Genomic DNA, 18,054 nt, shown 5'->3' with positions numbered 1-18,054 from the left:
ATATTCTCCACAGTTCCTGCCATGGAGAATATTCGGTGCGTCTCCCGCACTGGTTCTGGGTCCAGGCTGCTCAGGGAATCATTGTTGAGAGAATAAATCTGAAACGAGGCTATAAATACCCACCTCGTGAGGCACCTGGATGGCTCAGTCAGTGAGGCGTCCAACTTCAGCTCAGGTCATGGTCTCAATGTTCGTGAATTTGAGCCCCTCGTCGGGCTCTGTGCTGACAGCTCAGAGCCTGGAGCCTGCTTCGGATTCTGTCTCCTCTCTCCACTCCTCCCCTGCTCACACTCTGCCTCTCTCTCTCTCTCTCAAACATGAAAAAAAAAATTTTTTAATACCCACCTCAGAAGGGGGTTTGTGGGACGTTAAGTGAGCTATTGCATGTGAGGACACAGTCTGACATACGGAAGCCACATAAATGTCAGCTTAATTGTTTTTGGAATCAGAAAATGTGGCAAGTGGTTTTCCCACCTGTGTCATGGTGGGTAAGTCACCTGCTAGCTGGAGCCTCAGTTTCCCCATCTGTAAAAGGAAAGGGGTAACCCGAATGGCCCTCCCAGCTACAACAGGCTCTAATTTTACAGGTGTCCTGATGGCCCAGATACGGAGTGGGGGTTTTCAGGGTACAGAGATGCTCCCCTAGAACGTTTGCTAATATGGTGACAATTTAGCATTATCCATAGTAGCCCAAAACTGGAAACAGCCCAAAGGTCCATCATCTGATGAAGAGATAAAAAGGACTCTATCCGTACAACGCAATGTTACTTGGTCATAGAAAGGGAAGAAGGGGCTGACCCATGTTACAACGTGGCTGAAAACATGGTGCTCAGCGAAAGAAGCCAGACACAAGCGGCCACAGATTGTTCGATCCCATTTATGTGAGATGTCCACCAGAGTCAGCAAACCCAAAGATTCAAAAAGTAGATGAGTGGTTGCCTAGGGCTGAAGGGGCCCTGGAGGGGTAGGGGATGCCAGCTAAAAGACGACAGTCTTTCTTGCTGAGATGATGAGATGTTCTAAAATTGACCGTGGTGACGGCTGCATGTATCCGTGAGGTACAAAAGCACTGAGTTGTACCCTTTAAGTGGGCGAATTATATGATGCGTGAGTCATCTCTCCGTGATGCTGTTTTAAGAAAGGGGGGCGGGCTGGGGTGCAGAAGCACCACTTCTGGCCATAATGGAGGAACAAGGATGATGGACGGGGCTTACCTCTCCCTGGACAGTGCCCTTCAGATGCTGGACAACAGGAGCAAAGTCAGTGATCCCGGGAGAAGGCGACTCCGTGATTTCCCCAACGCCTTCCAGGAGAGCCTCCGGGCCGCAGCAGGGGACCCGGAAGCTGGGCAGAGACTGTGGCCTCCCTGAGTCAAGGAGACAGACATGAGAGCCTGGGGAGGCCTAGGCTGTGCAGGGCAGAGGAGCGAAGGAGGAGAAAGCTGCCCGGACAGGCTGCCCGGGTCTGCGGACGGGAGCCCGGCGGGGAGGCCTTCGGGCCAGGTGGAGAGCAGCCGACCACAGCCCGGGCCACCACCTGCCGCTGTGGGGACCAGGGACCAGCTCTTGGGGGAGACTCTATCTGAGGCCCTGAGAGTTGTGGAGGCTTTTATTTATACCCCCCAAATCTGCCAGTGGTGCTTTGGGAAGAAGGAAGGCGGTGGGCAGGAAGACGAGGTGGAGAAGCCCCACCGAGCCTGGGTGCTCCCCGTTAGCGGAGACGAACCCCCTAACCCACACGGGGTGACGTTTGTACTTCCTGCCTCCATGAAACCCAGGCTTCAGCCTGGCAAGAAGCTTCGAGGGCGATTCCGTCGAGGTCTGGGAAGATACACTCACCCACGGCTGGGGCGGGGCTGCGGAGAGGCCATCTGGCCACATCTATCAAAATGTCAAGTGACCCCAGAGTGCCTGGGTGCCTGGGTGGCTCAATCAGTTGAGTGTCCGACTTTGGCTCAGGTCATGATCTCATGGTTCGTGAGTTCAAGCCCTACATGGGGCTCGCTGCTGTCAGCTCGAAGCCTGCTTTGGATCCTCTGTCCCCCTCTCTCTCCGCCCCTCCCCAGCTCACTCTCTCCCTCTCTTTCTCTCTCTCTAATCAAACAAGCAAACCAACAAAAAAAGGGACTCCAGCCTACTATTGTTGTTCCATTCAGCAGCGTGTGCCGCTCAGGACAAGGGGGACAGATGTGAATGTCCGTGAGCGGCGGACGAGGTGGGTCAGGTGGGTCGTGAAGAAGCCAGAGCGAGGTCGGCCTGTGCAGGTAAGGAAACCGCACGTTTGTCAGGAGACCCCTGAAGGGAAGGGGCCCTGGGGGCACTCGATCCCGTGTGCGCAAAAAAAAGTAAACTGCGGCCCTGGCGCACTGTCGTCGGGAATGTGGGATGTGCACGTGCAGCCACTGCGGGGAAACCGTATGGAGCTGCTCAAAGAGAAAAACCCCACTAGACTGAATGACCATAGGACACAGCAAGACCCTACAGAATGGGAAGCAGGGACGAGGAGAGAGATCGGCTCCCCGTGTTCCCGGTGGCAGCGCTCCCAAGAGCCAGAGCGGAGGCGAGCTGGCGGCCGGCGGTGGGGCGGCCCGTCCCTCCCACGGACACTATACTCCGCCGCAGAAACGAAGGAGATTCTGGCACACGGTCCAAGTGGATGAGCCTTGCAGACACCGCGCGGAAACAAGCCGGTCACAGAAGGGCAGACACTGTGAGATTCCACTGACCCGAGGTCCTTGGCACAGAATGGACTTTACCAGGGGGCCAGGGGAGGGGCGGGCGTTGGGGTTGAACCGGGGGCAAGAGTTCCATGTTACAAGATGGAAAGTTCTGCAGACACCTGGGTGGCTCAGTCGGTTGAGTATCAGACTCAGGTCACGATCTCGTGGTTCATGGGTTCGAGCCCCGCGTTGGGCTCTGTGCTGACAGCCTGGAGCCCGCTTCAGATTCTATGCCCCCCCCCCCTCTCTCTGCCCCTCCCCTGTTCACACATTCTCTCTCTCTTTCTCAAAAATAAATAAGCATTTATTTGTTTTGTTTTGTTTTGCTCTGCTTAGATTTATTCTTGAGACACAGACAGAGCATGAACAGGGGAGGGGCAGAGAGAGAGGGAGACACAGAATCTGAAACAGGCTCTGGGCTCTGAGCTGTCAGCACAGAGCCCGACGCGGGGCTCGAACCCACGAACCGTGAGATCATGACCTGAGCCGAAGTCGGACGCTTAACCGACCGAGCCACCCAGGCGCCCCTAAATAAGCATTTAAAAACAATTTTTGTAAATAATCAACAAGATGGAAAGTTCTAGAGGACGGATGGTGGTGGCGGATGTATTTAATGCCCCTGAACTGGCCACTCGGAGCAGGGAAGACGGTAAGTTCTGTGTCAGTGCATTTTACCACCATCCCAAATTATCTCCTTACTGAATTACAATAAAAGAACCCCAACGGGGGTCCTGATCATCTTGGCACAGCGGCAGAGGCCAGAGCAGCCCTGCCACGTAGCCCCTCCCTGCCCAGCACAGAGCTGCTGTGAACCACGGGCCTGCCGGTCTCCCCCCCCCCAGCTGCCCCCTGGACGCACAGTCCCCCACCCCGGCTTCCCCTTCACTTCCCCTCACCCCCGGCTGCAGCTGACCCCAAAGTCCAAAGTGTTGGAGGGTAACCACTAAGGAAGTGGCCAGCCGGTGAGCGCCCGCACGCTCGCTCGCGGGGAGGCTCTGCGGGGTGAATCCGGGTCTCCCGGGTCGCCCACGGCGCTCACACACTATTGCCGTCCTCCTTCAGGCTCACGTACCCCCCTCCCTGTTCCCGGGGTCACCTCCCAGATAAGCCCCCTGGCCTTGAGTGCGTGTCTGTTTCTGGGAGAACCCATCCCGCGAGCGTCTATGTGCTGCACAGACAGGTTATGTTTCTCTATATAAATCCCAGCTGCACCCGGAGCAAGTTTCATAACCGCCCTGCGCCTCAGTCTTTGCACCAATAAATGGGAGGAGCAGGACTCAGCACCACTACCCAGGGCTGGGATGGATGGGGACGGTGGCAGTTGGCTCCAGAGGCTGGAAGTCCAAGATCAAGGTGTCAGTCAGCACGGCTGGGCTGGGGCCTCTACCCGAGGCCTCACGCAGTCTTCCCTCTGTGCAAATTTGTCTCCTAATCTCCTCTTCTTACAAGGACACAGATTGGAGTGGGGCTCACCTCGGCGACCTCTCATAATCACCTCCTTAAATACCCTGTCTCCGTGCACAATCCCATGGTGAGGTATTGGGAGTTGGGGCCTCAGCGTGAGAATTTAAGGGGGACGCAACTCAGCCCGTCACAGGACTCAGTGAGTGAATAAGGGGCTAGTAGCCGGCACGTAGCAAGGGCTATCTGTGGGTACTGTATGTAACAGCCGGTTTTCCAGAAGAGTAAAAGACGTAGTCAACGGTGGTACCCTGGCTGGGGGCGGGGCTGGGGGGAGAAGGACTGGGGTCGGGCACCCTTTGACGTCATCCTCTTGCTTTTATCACCTCGATTCTTAGGATAATAATAACGATCAAGTTATTGGTCCCATGCAGAGGACCTGCCAATGCCTGGCACCAGCAGGAGCTTCCTGGAAGGTGGGTCTGCCCCTCCCCTCCCAGGGGGCCAGGCCTGGGTCCCAGGGAGGGGGAGGGGAGTGCATATCCCTCCCCCAAGTCTGCGCAGCTTCTGTCTTGCTGATTCACACCTCCTGGAGGATGAGCCTCCTCCTGGTTAAGCCCAGAGGCCCCACTAAGAGGCTTGGGCTTCTGGCCAAACGCTCCACCCTACCCCGCCCCTCCTCCCCCTGCCCAGGCCCCTTCTCCACGCCTCCTTCTGCCTGGGGAGACCACATCTGTTCCCTTCTCTCTTCGCTGCCCCAGGGGTCTCAGAACCCCTCCTCCATCTGGACAGTCTTGCCAGGGAGCCAATCGCCCACTGCTCAAATGGGGGAAACTGAGGACGGAGGGTCCCCAGAGAGTCCAGATCCTTCTGGGGCCTCACATTATGATTCAGTGTGGGGTCACCGGAGGTTACCTATCATCCCTCCTGATTCAGGAAGAGACTGCTCTGACCCTGCAGGAAGTAGGGCACAGCCAGCCCTGGAGTGTCCTCCTCTGAGATCTCCCCAGAAATGAGAGGAGGGGCCCTGGGCGGCTCAGTCGGTTAGGCGTCCGACTTCGGCTCAGGTCATGATCTCACGGTTCCTGGGCTCGAGCCCCACGTCGGGCTCTGTGCTGACAGATCAGAGCCTGGAACCTGCTTCGGATTCTGTGTCTCCCTCTCGTTCTGCCCCTCCCCCTCTCACACTCCATCTTCCTTCTCTCAAAAATAAATAAAAACCTTTTTTTTTTTTTTTTTTTTTTTTTTTTAATTAAAAAGAAAGAAACAAACAGGGGAGAAGCCTGAGCTGCGGACACACTTGGGAAGCTCAGAGGCCCCACCGACCAGGACAGCTCAGGACAGCTCATTGTTCCCCGGGAGCTGGCATATGTGTATCTGTATTCATATCTGTGTGTCCGTGAGCACTTCTGTGTCTGTGCACACACATATGTCTCTAGTGCACGTGTGTTTGTGTGTGCACAGGACTCTGTACGCATGCCCATGCATGTACATAAGTCCACGTGTATGTGGGATCGCATGTGATGGGGCCAGGCCCTTGTCAATGGGGAGACACTGAGGAAGGTTCTTCTGGCAGGATCGAGAGCTGCGTCTCCTGCTCTGGCATTCAACCCTGGGCCCCAGAGCTGGTTCTGACAGAAGGGAACCGAAGGCCCGGAAAGACCCAGAAGTGAGGAGCCTGGGTGTGCAGGAGTGAGGCTGGTGGTCCCCAGCATGCTCCACGCAAGGCCACAGGATGATCGATCTCTTTCTGAAGATGCCCATTGCCTCCAGGTGGGTCCTGAGACAACCTCCCTCGCTTGTTCAAACCCACTCTTCAGGGAGGACCCAAGGAGGCTCCACCCACCCGAGGAGGCTCCACCCTGCCTCCTGCCTAGCTTCCCCCTACAGGACCTTTGCATATGCTGTTCCCTCTGCCCAGACTGTCCTTCCTGTCCCTTATAATGCCCTCTTTCCCTAAGTGTGATCATCTCCCCAGTCAGACTGCGTGCCTCAGTCACCCACAGCCCCCACAATGCGCAGCCACGTGACAGGTGCCCATTTTTGTGGAATGGATGGAATTCGGAATCTGTGCCTAGCTTGTCTGGTTAGGGACGAGGCTGGGATTCCGGGAGCGGACCCTGGTGTCATTCCAGGGCAGTTCATTCCTGGTCCGTGGGCGGGGCTCGAGCCACCTCACCCAGCAGGATCTACAGCTGTGCCCAACTGGAACCCCTGCACCCCACCCCAACCCCTCTCAGTGTGCCTCCCCCGCCCACCCCCTCCCCCGTGGTCTGGAAGAGCTTGGATCCGGAAGATTCATCTGTCCCTTCCATGTCACTGAGACTTTTCTGGCTTCCAGCCTGGTTTTAACAGGGGTGGGGGGACCGGTCGCCAGGACCCCGCTGGGGCCCCAACATCCCTTTGTGGCTGCCATCTGCCCTTGTCAATCTCGAGACTCCCGCCTCCAGGAACCACCAATCACAGCCCGCCTCCCAGTTTCGTCACCAGCAGCCAATCAGCGCTTCCGCTGAGCCCTCTGGCGGCGAGGCCGGCTCCAGCCCCCTCACCCCAGCGGTCCCAGGCCCTTACGCTGCACGCCCCCAGTGTCCGCATCCATCCTCTGCTCCTTGGACACCCACAGGGCGCCGTGCTCCACCCGCAAGGCTGTGCCTGACTGCTCTGGACCTCAGTCTTCTCTGTAAGATGGGAGCTGGCGCTACCCTCGGGAAGTTCTGGGTTAAGTGATATACTGCAGTCGCTGCAGGGCTGGCCAGATGGGGGGTCTGCCAGGGGCCGAGAACGCAGGGTGGGCTCAGGGCTGGACACTTCATCAGCTTCCGGTGTGCCAGATGGAGAAGTGTCCCCCAACTTCCAGGGCTGAGCCTGCTTTGATGTAGGGACCCAACCTGGCGCCTCCCTCCCCCCAGCTTAGCCCATCCGGCCACCTGCTCCCAGTACCTGCACCTGTCTCTATCTGTGCCCATCCTCAGAGGGCCCGTCGGACCGCGAAATCCCAGCCTCTGCAAGGCCTAGCGTTTGGGGGTGTTGATGGATCCACACAAGGCCTATGCAGTAGAAGAGGGCGGCCAAGGGCCCCAGTCCTCCAAGCTGTAGTCAAGGGCATCTCTAGAGGCAGGAGAAAGCTGGATCTATGGGTTCGTGTTACCCTGACCTCGACCTCCTAAGCCCACGGGCCCAACTCACGGTGCAGGCCTGAACGGGCCTCACAAATACTGGAGGCAGGAAACTGTGGGACCAGATTGAGCCACCTCCCCACCCAGGAGCTCCCGCTACCTGCTTGGGACCCTGGTGGCCTCAGGCAGATCTCTGGGGTAAGTAAGAGGCCATCCCTCACAGGGCCCCCTCCTCCACTCCTGGAGGCAGCCAGGCTGCTCAGACCACCCATCGGACCCTGGGCCCCGTCCGCCCCACCCGCCTGCACCCCCAACACACACACACACACACACACACACACACACATACACACACACACGGGCCAGCTCAGGGCTGCACACGCATTATTTTATTTTGCTTTCCAGTCTGAAGCTACTATCATGGGCGTTTAGTTATACAAATGACACTTACAAAAAATAAAAGACCAAGACACCCAGAGTGAGATGCATGGCAGAGATGAACCGGGGGTGGGGGGCTGGCAGGGGGCAGGGCCGGGAGCCAAGGGCCTCGGGGCTCCCCGGGAGGCTCCCGATGGAGGGTGCCGCCCAACCTCATCCCACCCCAAGACCCAAGGAGTCCAGTCGGACAGGGAGCACCGATCACACCGGGGGCTCTGGCTGAGGCGGTGAGGGACTCAGCACCACCAGATGGGGACACAGGCCAGGGCAGGCAGGAGGGAGGGGGCCAGCGAGAGGCCCCGAGGAGGTAGGGGCGGGTTTGGGATTCAGGGAAGCACCCTGCCCCCCGCCCCCCACGACTAGCAAGCAAGTAGGGCTGCGAGGCCCGGAGATGCCGATTCAAGATCCCCCACGAGACCCCTTGAAGATCACTCGTGGCTGCCAACCAGGCTTGCCTGGGCGCCTCTGGCAGTAATGTTTCGTTTCAAAAAAAAAGAAAAAAAAATACTGATTTGGTCATTTTCTGCTTCCAGTCAGGCCAGGGTGAAAGAAGACGGCAGGGCCCCAGACCACAGCGGGGGGCAGACGGGCAGGCCGCGGGTGCAGAGGGGCCAGCAGCCAGCGCACGCTGCTTTCACCCCCTCCCCCTCCCACAGCCTCCCCCCGCCGCAGGGATGGTGCACCAGGGGCTCCGATAAGCTGGGGGCAAGCACCCAGCTCCCGGGAAGGGGCGGGTGGGGAGAGGCTCTTGGGAGGGGGCAGAAGATTCCAGTTACACACCCAGCCAGGCCCAGGGGCTCAGGAAGGCCTCCCAGTGCCCCCCGCACCCTCCCCCCGCCCTCCTTGGCCACTTTGAGGAAATAAGGCTCAGAGTCGTCTGAGGTCAGAAGAAAGGGGTGCCAGCCTCGCCCATGGCAGAGAGGAGAGGGCAGAGGGGTCTGAGATCCCCTCCAAGGACCAGGCACGGGGCAACAGGTGGGGGCACCATTTTCTCTGGGTTTCCAGTTTGAAAGGCAAGGGACTTGCCACGACACCGGAGCCCGCCTGGAGAAGAGAGTTATTAGCAAAAGGGTCTGGGCAGGGCGGGGACAGGGCGCTGGGCGGCAGGCTAGTACTCCCACAGAGTGGCGGGGTCGATGGTCTCGGCGCAGGCCTTCAGGACCCCCGCGTGGTCCCCCTTCAGGTAGCGCCCGCCCACCTTGATGGCCACCTTGTTGTAGTCACAGAACTCGAAGAAGAAATCCACGGGGGCGTCGCTGCTGCTGGTGACCGAGGAGTCACTGCCCACCGTCCAGTACTTGCCTGTGGAGTCTGGGGTGGGGGGTGGGGGCGAGGCCCATCAGGTCCCATGCTGGGCCGGCTCCCCACACGCCAATCACCACCTCCGGAACTGGGGTGACCTCTGTGTCTAAGCCTCCCTCCCCCCCCCCGCTGGACAGGGGTCCGCGCCCCTTCCCCCCACCCGGGGTTTAAGTCCCACAGCTCAGGTGTGCGACACCTTCCCGGCCCACCCTTTCCAGAACCCCGCCTCTCGCTCTGGTGGAGCGAGGGAGTCCACTCTGGGGTGGGCCGGGGAGCCCCCCTCCTACACAGAGAAGAGGGAAGGGCCTGGCGGCCACAGGATGTCTGTCCCCAGAGCCAAATCACTGAGCCACCCCGCCTCCGGAGAACCCACCTTTGATGTTGTAGGCCCCGTCACTGAACTCCAGCTGGAAGACGTCGTAGCTGGAGCGGTTGGCATCCAGGGTGCCCGTGACCTTGCGGCAGCCGATGAAGCCGTGCTCCCCGCGGAACACAATGATGGGGCGGTTGATGAGTTTCATGAGGAAGAGCTCCGAGTCCCCTGGCCCAGGAAGGGGGAAGGGCGGTGAGCCTCATGGCGGGGGCGGGGCGGGGGCGGGGGGGGGGGGGGGGTGCTGGGATGATCCGGGTGTGGCTCAGAGAGGGAGGGCGGGACTCTGGGGTCCCCGGGCAAATCAGCCCTAGGGTGAGACCCAGCAGGGGGCGGGCCTGGGGGGGGGTGGTGCGGTGCCGGGGAGTGACTAGGAGGTGGGCAGACCCTCCGGGGAACCAGGGAGGGACTACCTACCTGCTGTCTCCACCGAGGCGGCCAGCTGCCCGTTCTTCTTGGCCGTCACAAACTTGCCATTGGACGCACGCAGTGTGATCCGCCGATCACTCCACTCGATGTCAAAATAGCAGCTGGCGTTCCTGGGGGTGACAGGGCAGGGTCAGGCAAGGCCGCCCCGGGTCCCCGGCCCCGTCCCAACAGAGAGGGCCGGTCTGGGTGCGGGGTGGTTGGGGGGGGGGGGGGGGAGGGACTCACTTGGTGGAGGCAGTGGACTGCACGCCCCCGGTGGCCGTCAGCGTCCAGTACTTGCCCGTGTGGGTGCGGAAGGCACACTTTTTGGTGTCGCGGTCGATCTCCAGCTGGAAGGTCTCCTGGTCGGTCTCCTCGTCCTGATTGGCTGACAAGTCCATACCTGCGGGGAGAGCTTCCGACTGGCACGGGGACCCCAGTTCGGGCTGACCCACAGCCCTGCCCTCACACACCAACACGGCGGGGCTGCGGAGACCCCTCAGCCTCGACGGCAGAGGCCAGAACCCAAGACCCCAGGCAGGGCCAGGCAGGGACCGAGGCCGGCCACGTCCGTCTTGGCATCATGTCCTCTGATTATACAAGTGATACCTTCCGACAAACCATCTGCAAAAAGCCATTCTTGAGCCAGTCGGGAGAACCTTAACGCGGCCCAGGATTAAATATTAAGGATTAATTACGGTTCATGATATTGCGGTTATGTAGGAAAATGGCCTCGTTTTTCAGACACAAACAGCTCGAGACGAAATGCCCCGAGGCCAGGGATTTGCTTTCCCTACAACCAAAAACAACGAATAAAGGGACAGATGGAGCTAGATGGCAGACTGTGGCACCTGAGGGAAATCGAGACATCGTAGCCTCCCCGTGCCTCTGAATATGTCCAAGTTAATAGGAAAACAGAAGAGCGACCTCACGTTCCTTTCAGAGAATTTACAAAACTCGTAAAAGTGAAGTCCCACGCGGTCCTCCCACGCCCCCGCGCCCCAGACCGCACCGGGCACGGCGGGTGGAGTCACCCTCCTTGCCTGTCCCCCCTGTGCAGACACAGGCATTTTCTCCACCTCAGTGCGCGCCTGCCACCGATCTCGACCTGCAGGTGATCTGGCAGCATCTTTGCACACGTGTCCCTGTCCCCAAAGCACCTGATGTGACCAGAGGGAGCTTCCAGTGTTCCCACGCCCTGCAGCCCGGAAGCAAGCTATGCGGCCCCAATAGAACGAACTCACACTCCCCAAGCGCCTGGGTTCGAACAAACCCAACAGCAGAGACATCTGCCCCACCTGCTGGTGCCCAGACTCAGAGCTCACAAGTGGGTCACCGTTTGGGTCCCGACACCTTAGGGAAGACGGGACCACACTGGTGGACGGTAAGTTGTCCCTTCAGAGGGGCAGATGGAGGCTGGTGGCTGGCGGAGCCCCGGTTCCCCCACCCCCACCCCCACCCCCACCCCCGGCCGGGACCCACCCTTAGCTCTCTGCCACCAAGTGAAGGGCCTGAAGGGTGTGAGCCTATTTTCTTTTTTTAATGCTTATTTATTTTTGAAAGAGAGAGAGAGACAGACAGAGCACAAATGGGGGAGGGGCAGAGAACGAGGGCGACACAGAATCCGAAGCAGGGCTCGAACCCAGGAACGGTGAGGTCGTGACCTGAGCCGAGATCGGACGCTTAACCCACTGAGCCCCCCAGGTGCCCAGGGTGTGAGCCTGTCTTAACCCACATCAGCACCAGGCGGAGGGGACGTTCACCTCCACAAAGAGGGAGACTGAGGCACAGAGGTGGTATGTCCTTGCCCAAGGTCACCCAGAGGGAGAGTATTGAGTCCTGGTGAGGAGTATTGAGTCCTGGTGAGGAGTATTGAGTCCTGAGGAGGGGAAGGGGGCAAACGGGCCTCCAGCCATTCCCTCTGTGTGGCCTGGCGGACCCAGGGCCCTGAAATAGATCCTCTTGGAACCCCTTGGGCTCCACCCTCCAGGCCCCCCCGGGCCCGCAGAGCCCTGATGTTGGGGATCTGCTGACGGCCGCGAGGCAGGTAATGAGCCCCATCCACCATCACACCCCCAGTAAAGCAATGGGTGAGGATAAGGGTCAGCACGGACTGGGCCCCCTGGGTAGCCGGGCCACCAAGAATGGGACCATCCTAGGGCCACTCAGGGGAGGAGCACCACTTGGGGCTGCAGTCCCCGAAAGCGGCCGACCTGCCCCACCCCCACTGCCGCAGAAGGGGCCCTGTGAGCCCGCCCCGGCCACCTGCCCAGGGTACCTGCGCTGGCTGGCTGACCGGAAGGAGGGAACAGAGGAGAGTAAAAGCCCTCCAGGCACGCTCCAACAGCAGGAAAGACAGAGGGAGATCCCCAGAAAGAGGGGCAGAAGGGAGCAGGGAAGGGACCTGGGTTAGAAGTCAAATCTGCTGGTTCAAAGGGCTCATCTTAATACAGCCTTGCAGATAAACGAGGCACTTGCCAGCCTTCCGGAGATAACGCAGAAGTCGGGAGGCTCCGCTGGGTCGTCGCTGCCCGGGGCACACAGCTGCCACCGGCCACTGGGTTACTGAGACCCCATCAGCTGGCTGTGTGCAGTCCTGGAAGGGCCTAGGCCAGCAGGGGAGCCACCCAAAGTGGGGGCCAGGCACCCTGGGGTAAGTGCCCTCCCCTCACTCAGCCTCGGTCTCCCTCTGTCTACCAAAAGCGTCCTCCAACCCCAAAAGGAAGGGGTGGGGGAGGGATTCGTCTCCCCAACATCCAGCGGGGCCCCTCCTGGCTCCGAGGCCCTGCCCAGACGGGAAAGGCCCCGCTTGGCCTTGGAGTCTCTAATTAGAGCTGGGTTACTATGGGAACAGGGTTTTCTTCGGGATTTTTCTTTTCATCAACAGCAGCAGCAGCACAGAAAACCTGAGTCACAGACCCGCAGGAGCCCCGGGGAGGCAGATGTGGGGGCTCAAAGAAGCCCGTCTCCTGCCTCCCCCAGCCCTGCCCGGCCCTCTGCCTCATGGCTTTCCCTGTCTCCAGCCTCTGAGCCATTCTCTAAGGTAGCTCAGAGAGGGCTTCCCAGTCCCCTCCGCTAACCTGAATGGGGTGCTGGGGAGTGTCCACTTCGGACAGGCCAGGCGAATTTGGGGACTGCTAAGGCTGCGGGGGCTGGGAGACTCCGCTCCCCCCGCCCCACCTTCTGGTCACTCTTACCACCACCTGACCCCTTCAGATCCTGCCTCCATCCTTGCACAAGAACAAGGGCCTGAATTACCTCACATGTCCCGCCTCTTCAGGAGAGCTCTCACACATCCTGCGAAGCCCAACCTGGCCAGCCCTTTCTCAGCCAGCCAGCCAGCCAGCCTTGCCTTTTGAGTGCCCCTGAGTGGCTGGGACAGGGCACTTCCCGAGCACATCCCCAGGGCACAGCTGGCCAGAGGCAAGGAGCTGTGAGACCAAGGGGGGGCCTCGGTGAGGCACAGCCCAGCGTGTGGCTGGCGTCGGGGGCAGGTGAGATTTCTAAGGAGCACGGCAGGAGACCCCACTGGGAGTGACGTGCTGCTCCCCCAGAGACCCTGCCAACCTCCAGCCCCACCCAAGCCAGCTCCTCACCTGGGACGTGGTCACAGCTACACCATTTCTGAGCACCTGGGATGGACATAGGCCATCTGCCTGTCACATCGGTCCTCAGGCAGAGGACCCCACTCCCTGGTAGCCGAGACGGCCCCCTCCCAGAGACAAAGCCTGGCTCAAAGGATTACCCTGGGGCAGCCCAAGCAGGTGGGGAAACTGAGGCCAGAGAGCAGACTGCAGCCTCAGCAGGGAGCACCCCACCCCCACCAGGCCAGGCCTGTGCAAGCCTGTGGACATGATTCACATCCCCCCTGCCGGCTAAGCCCCGGATCCTCCTCCTTCCTGGCTGGCTTTTCCCAGCATGTGTCAGAAGCACAGACACCGCCTCCTTGCCACGCAGGCCTGTCCAAAATGGCCTCCGCAGACACGCCCCCCACCCCCAAACGGCTCCGGGTCCTCCGGTCACCCTCCATCCCACCGGGAAGCCCCGGGGTCAGCTAACACGAGAACAAGAGGAGGACCCCAAGATCTGAGGCCAAAAGAGCCCCAATCTCAGCCCCCAAAGACCCCTCCCCCAACTCTATGCACCTTTAAACTCACAGATGAGCCAACACTTCTACTGGCCCAATTTCCGGCTCCCCTTGCCCCATCAGCCTGAATCACACCCGAACGCTGCCAGCAAGCTTAATAAAGAGGAGAGGCCATCTGCCCAGGCTCGCTCAGCTCTTCCCGACCCCGAGGGCAAGGGCAAGGTCTTCCTCATGGTGGCCCCCACCAGCTGTTTCAGTCCCACCACCTACCAACCTCACAAACTCCTTCCCAGCCATACTGGGCTTTCTGCTCCTTCCTGCCTCAGGGCCTTTGCACCAGCTGTGCCTCCTGCTGGCACCACTGTTCCACACACCTGATCCACACGACCTGTATTCATGTTTCAGGTCAGCTCAATTATCCTCTTCAGAAGTCACCAACCCCCCACCCTGCCCTCCCCCATTGAATCTGGGATCCTGATATACTTTCTGGACCCCCAGGCCTTTTGACACCTCTGGGATGCTGCTCATGTCCCAACAAGAACATTAGCCACAACAGGGAAGGGTCCGGACACACGCACTCATTTGTTCACCACTCAGGCCTCAGCATGTCTCACCTGGTAGGGCCTCAAAATCTGCTGAAGAGGTGAGGAGTCCTGCCCTACCTACGCTGTGTGAGACCAGAAAGGGGAGGCCCATTGTGCCCTGGAGGCTGGGAGGTATCAGGGGGTCCCGAAAAGCACCTATTCTGTAGTCAGACTGACCCAGTTCTGCAAGCTGCTAACTTGCTGTGTGACCTTGGGCAAATGGCTTCACCTCTCTGGGCCAAACCCGCTCATCTGTTCCCTTGAAATATTACTGCCCAAATCAAGCAAACTCAGGCACAAAACAGCCATTTCCCCTTCCCGGCCTCTACCCCACTGACAAGGGGCTGCAGGCCCCTCTCCCCAGTCCCAGCCCACAGTCAGGAGGCTGGCTATCAGGAGAAAGTCCGGGAAGGCCACTCTACCAGGGGGAGGCCACCGATTGGGCTCCCATCCAGCCATCTCCAGAGGCTGGGCTCCAACTTCCCACTCGGCAGAGCCAGCCCCCGACAGGTCCGTCCAGTGGGGCCTCTGGCTGCAGAGAACCAACTGTCTTCCTTGCCAAAGGAGGGACGAGGGCATCAGAAGGAAGAGAAACCGCCCAGGGGGAGAATCTAAGAAGGGAAGAGGGGGGCTCATTTCTGGCGCGCAGGCCGGTAGGAAATGGCCAGGCCAGCGGGAGGCCCGGGAAAGGACGCATCGAGTTGCAGCCAATTGTTCCAGGCGGGACACTTGGGGATGGGTTCATTCGAGGGTAGGGGGCCTCCCGAGGGAGCCAGGCTGGGGTCTCTCGGCTCACGTTAAGTCCGCCCTCGAACGCCCGCAGCGCAGAGCGCACCAGACCCGAGACGCGCGGCGGGCGCAGGGCGGGGTGGGTGCCTGGCAGGGGGCCATCGGCGCCACGCCGTCCCGGGACCGGGGCGCAAGGAGGGAGGCCGCCTCCAGGAGAGGCTCCGGACCCGGGCACTAGAACCGGGGGCGGTGCGGGGGGTCCTCAGCAAGGGGGGACCCGCAGAAAACCGATCCCCTCCCCCGCCCCTCCGCATCTGGTTTTCCCATCTGCAGAGACCGAGCAGGACAAAGGGGGCGAGGGAGGGCCCTCTGGAGGAGCCCGCCCCCCTGCTCACAAAGGCCGCGGCCTGGAGCGCGGGGCAGACGCGGGAGGAGGGGCTGGGGGGGGAAGGGCAGACACGAGGGGCGCACCCCCCAGCAGAGGCCGACCTCTCGAGGCTGAGAGTGGGGGTGGAGAAAGGCCTGGAGGGCTGGAAGGTGGCGGCGCACCCTGCGGAGATCAAAGGCTCCCCCATCCCGCCTGCGCTGCGAGGACCGTGGGGGGCGGGGGTGTGCCCCGAGCGTGTAGCCACCCTCATCTTCGCCCTCGAGCTGACCAGGGAGGGGCACGAGGAAAGGGGGGATGGGCGTTGCCCCCCAGGGCTGGGCTGGGCAGGGCTGGGCAGGGCGATCCGCGGGATCAGCGCGCGTGGGGAGTTCCAGGCCTGGGGCTGGGGCTGGGGCTGGGGGTGGGGGTGGGGGGTCGGAGGGTGGCCCGTAGGGCGGCGCCTACGTGGGGCCCGGGGAGCCCCAACCCCGACGCGGGGCGGGGGTGTGCGGCGCCGCGCAAGGATGGGCAAAGCCCCACCCCTCGCCCCCTCCTCCGGGCCCGAGCGCACGTCCCGCGACGAGGCGGGGTGGCCGGCGCGCCTAGCGGGGGCGCACCGGACGTCGCTGGGGATCACAGCAGCGCCGCGGGCGAGAAAGGGCGGGAGGCTGGAGGTACGGGGGTGGGGTGCGCTTTGTGCACCGACCGGGAGAGGAGGGGGGCGGCGTCCCCACTCACCCTGGCGCGTGGACACGTTCCTCTCGTTGGCCGCCTGCAGCACGACCTGGGCGCAGCTCTGCTCCAGGGCGAAGAGCTCGTCCTTGCCCACCTTGGTGGCCTTGCCCGCCTTGAGCGTGCCGCTGGGCCCCGACGGCGCCAGGTAGCGGCCTTCGCAGTCGCGGAAGGCCACCTTGCCGGAGCGGAACTCGAGCGTGTAGCCGGTGGCGGGCTCGGGGCGCGCCACCAGGCGCCCGTCGTGGCGCAGGAAGCGGTGGTCGGCCGTCTGCACGCTGTAGCGCTGGTCCTGGAAGGCCAGCGTGATGAGCGAGTCGACGCCCCAGGGCACGTCGCGGTCCACGGCGATCTCGTCGGCCGGCCGCGCGCTCAGGTGCGCGTAGCGCTTGCGGGTCAGGCTATAGATGTTGACCTGCGGGTGCATGGCGATGTGCACGCTCCACTTCTCGGCCGGCGACACGGTCTGCGCGAAGCACGACAGGCGGTCCTCGGTGCCGCCGAAGTAACGCCGGTGCACCTCGGACTGCAGCGACCAGCGGCCGTCGTCGTGAGCCACGATGAGAAAGCGGCAGTCGGGGCCCGGCACCTCGCGCTCGCAGGTCACATTGCCGTCCTTGTCCGCCGCCAGGTAGCGGCCCAGGTGGCTGCGCAGGCACACGGCCGCGCTGCCCGCCTCGTCGGGCGGCTGCTCCAGCGTCCAGATCTGCTTCTTCTTCAGGCTGCTGGCCGACGCGTTCACCTTGAACCCGAACGCCTCGGCCGTCAGGTACTTGTTGCCGCAGTTGATGAGGCCGAACTGGATCTGCACCGCCTCGGCAGTGCCGTTGGCGGTCATGGTGGCGGCGGGCGGGAGGGCCCTGGCGCGGCCCGGGAGGTCGGTGGCGGGTCCCCGCGGCGGCGCCCTGCTCCTTTGTTCACGGCCGCGGCCCGGCGCGCACCCTGCGCAGCGCTCCACAAAGCCGGCCCGCGGCGCGCGAGCCCCTTTCTAGGCGGGGTGACGTCAGCGCCGCGAGGCCCCGCCCCCGGCCCGCCCCGGGGTTCGGCGCGGGGAGGGGGCGCAGGGAGCGCGCGGAGGGGCGCGGTTGGCAGGCTCGGCGTCCCCTCACCTCCTGCGCGGCAGGCCTCTGCTGCGTCCCCGCTTCGGCTCGCTCCCCCCAGTGCCAGGGTCCCGCCCCCGCAGTGCCGCAGCCTGAGGATCTACCCAGAGGTCGGGACCCCTCGAAGCCCCCCCACCCCCACCCCCACCCCCACCCCGCCTCCATCCCAAGCCTAGATGGGAGGAAGGACGGGCCGGGCCGGGTTTGAGGTTGTGACAGAGACCGCAGAGGCCACAGAACACATCAGTACTGGGTGGAGGCGGTCCGGAGGCTGCTCGGAGGAGGTGGCCTTAGAGCAGAGCTCTAAAGGAGGGAGACGCCCCCACATCCCCCCAAGAGGGCCAGTGGGCCGAAGAGGGGTGGGGGCACACCCCAACAACCCCAACTCAGGTCTTGCAAGACTCTGCCCTGAAGGCCGCCCAGACCCTCCCGGTGGCCCAAGCACCCAGCCCTGCTAGCCCAAAATAGCCCTTTCAGCTGGTGGCAGAGACGAGTGACCGCTGTTCCCATTCTGGGGCTGCAGGAGCCTCGGGGTGCTGGTCTTCCAGGCAGTGGGGTGAGCAGTGCAGGATCAGTGTACCCTTTTCCGGGCTGGTCGGAGGTGGGATGCAGCCTGAGGGGTGGAATCCAGGTGGGCGCCCCCCGGGACCACCGGGCCGCTCGCTTTCTACCCCTAGGCTCCCACTTCATAGGTGGCTGAG

At 61.8% G+C, this 18,054-nt stretch overlaps 1 protein-coding gene across 1 annotated transcript; it reads right to left on the bottom strand.

Annotated features, from left to right (window-relative positions):
• Positions 1-7,603: 7,603 nt before the first annotated feature.
• On the bottom strand, positions 7,604-17,228 carry FSCN1 (fascin actin-bundling protein 1). The gene is made up of 5 exons (XM_078440424.2): positions 16,260-17,228; positions 10,001-10,157; positions 9,764-9,885; positions 9,350-9,517; positions 7,604-8,985 (listed from the first exon to the last, which is right to left on the bottom strand). The coding sequence occupies exons 1-5, from the start codon at positions 17,089-17,091 to the stop codon at positions 8,783-8,785; spliced, it is 1,482 nt and encodes a 493-aa protein (XP_078296550.1). The 5' UTR covers positions 17,092-17,228; the 3' UTR covers positions 7,604-8,782.
• Between the last annotated feature and the right edge of the window lie 826 nt (positions 17,229-18,054).

This window comes from Panthera onca, chromosome E3 (genome assembly GCF_046562875.1).
Source record: "Panthera onca isolate mPanOnc1 chromosome E3, mPanOnc1 haplotype 2, whole genome shotgun sequence".
NCBI classification, from domain to species: domain Eukaryota; kingdom Metazoa; phylum Chordata; class Mammalia; order Carnivora; family Felidae; genus Panthera; species Panthera onca.
This window is presented reverse-complemented; position numbering and strand designations above follow the sequence as displayed.

Bases quoted from the DNA above. Each gene is read 5' to 3' on its own strand.
- FSCN1 (XM_078440424.2), bottom strand. From the start codon at position 17,091: ATGACCGCCAACGGCACTGCCGAGGCGGTGCAGATCCAGTTCGGCCTC. The intron at 9,886-10,000 runs GTGAGTCCCTCC...TGTCACCCCCAG, and splicing joins CAGTCCACTGCCTCCACCAA to GAACGCCAGCTGCTATTTTG. The intron at 9,518-9,763 runs GTAGGTAGTCCC...TTCCTGGGCCAG, and splicing joins CGCCTCGGTGGAGACAGCAG to GGGACTCGGAGCTCTTCCTC.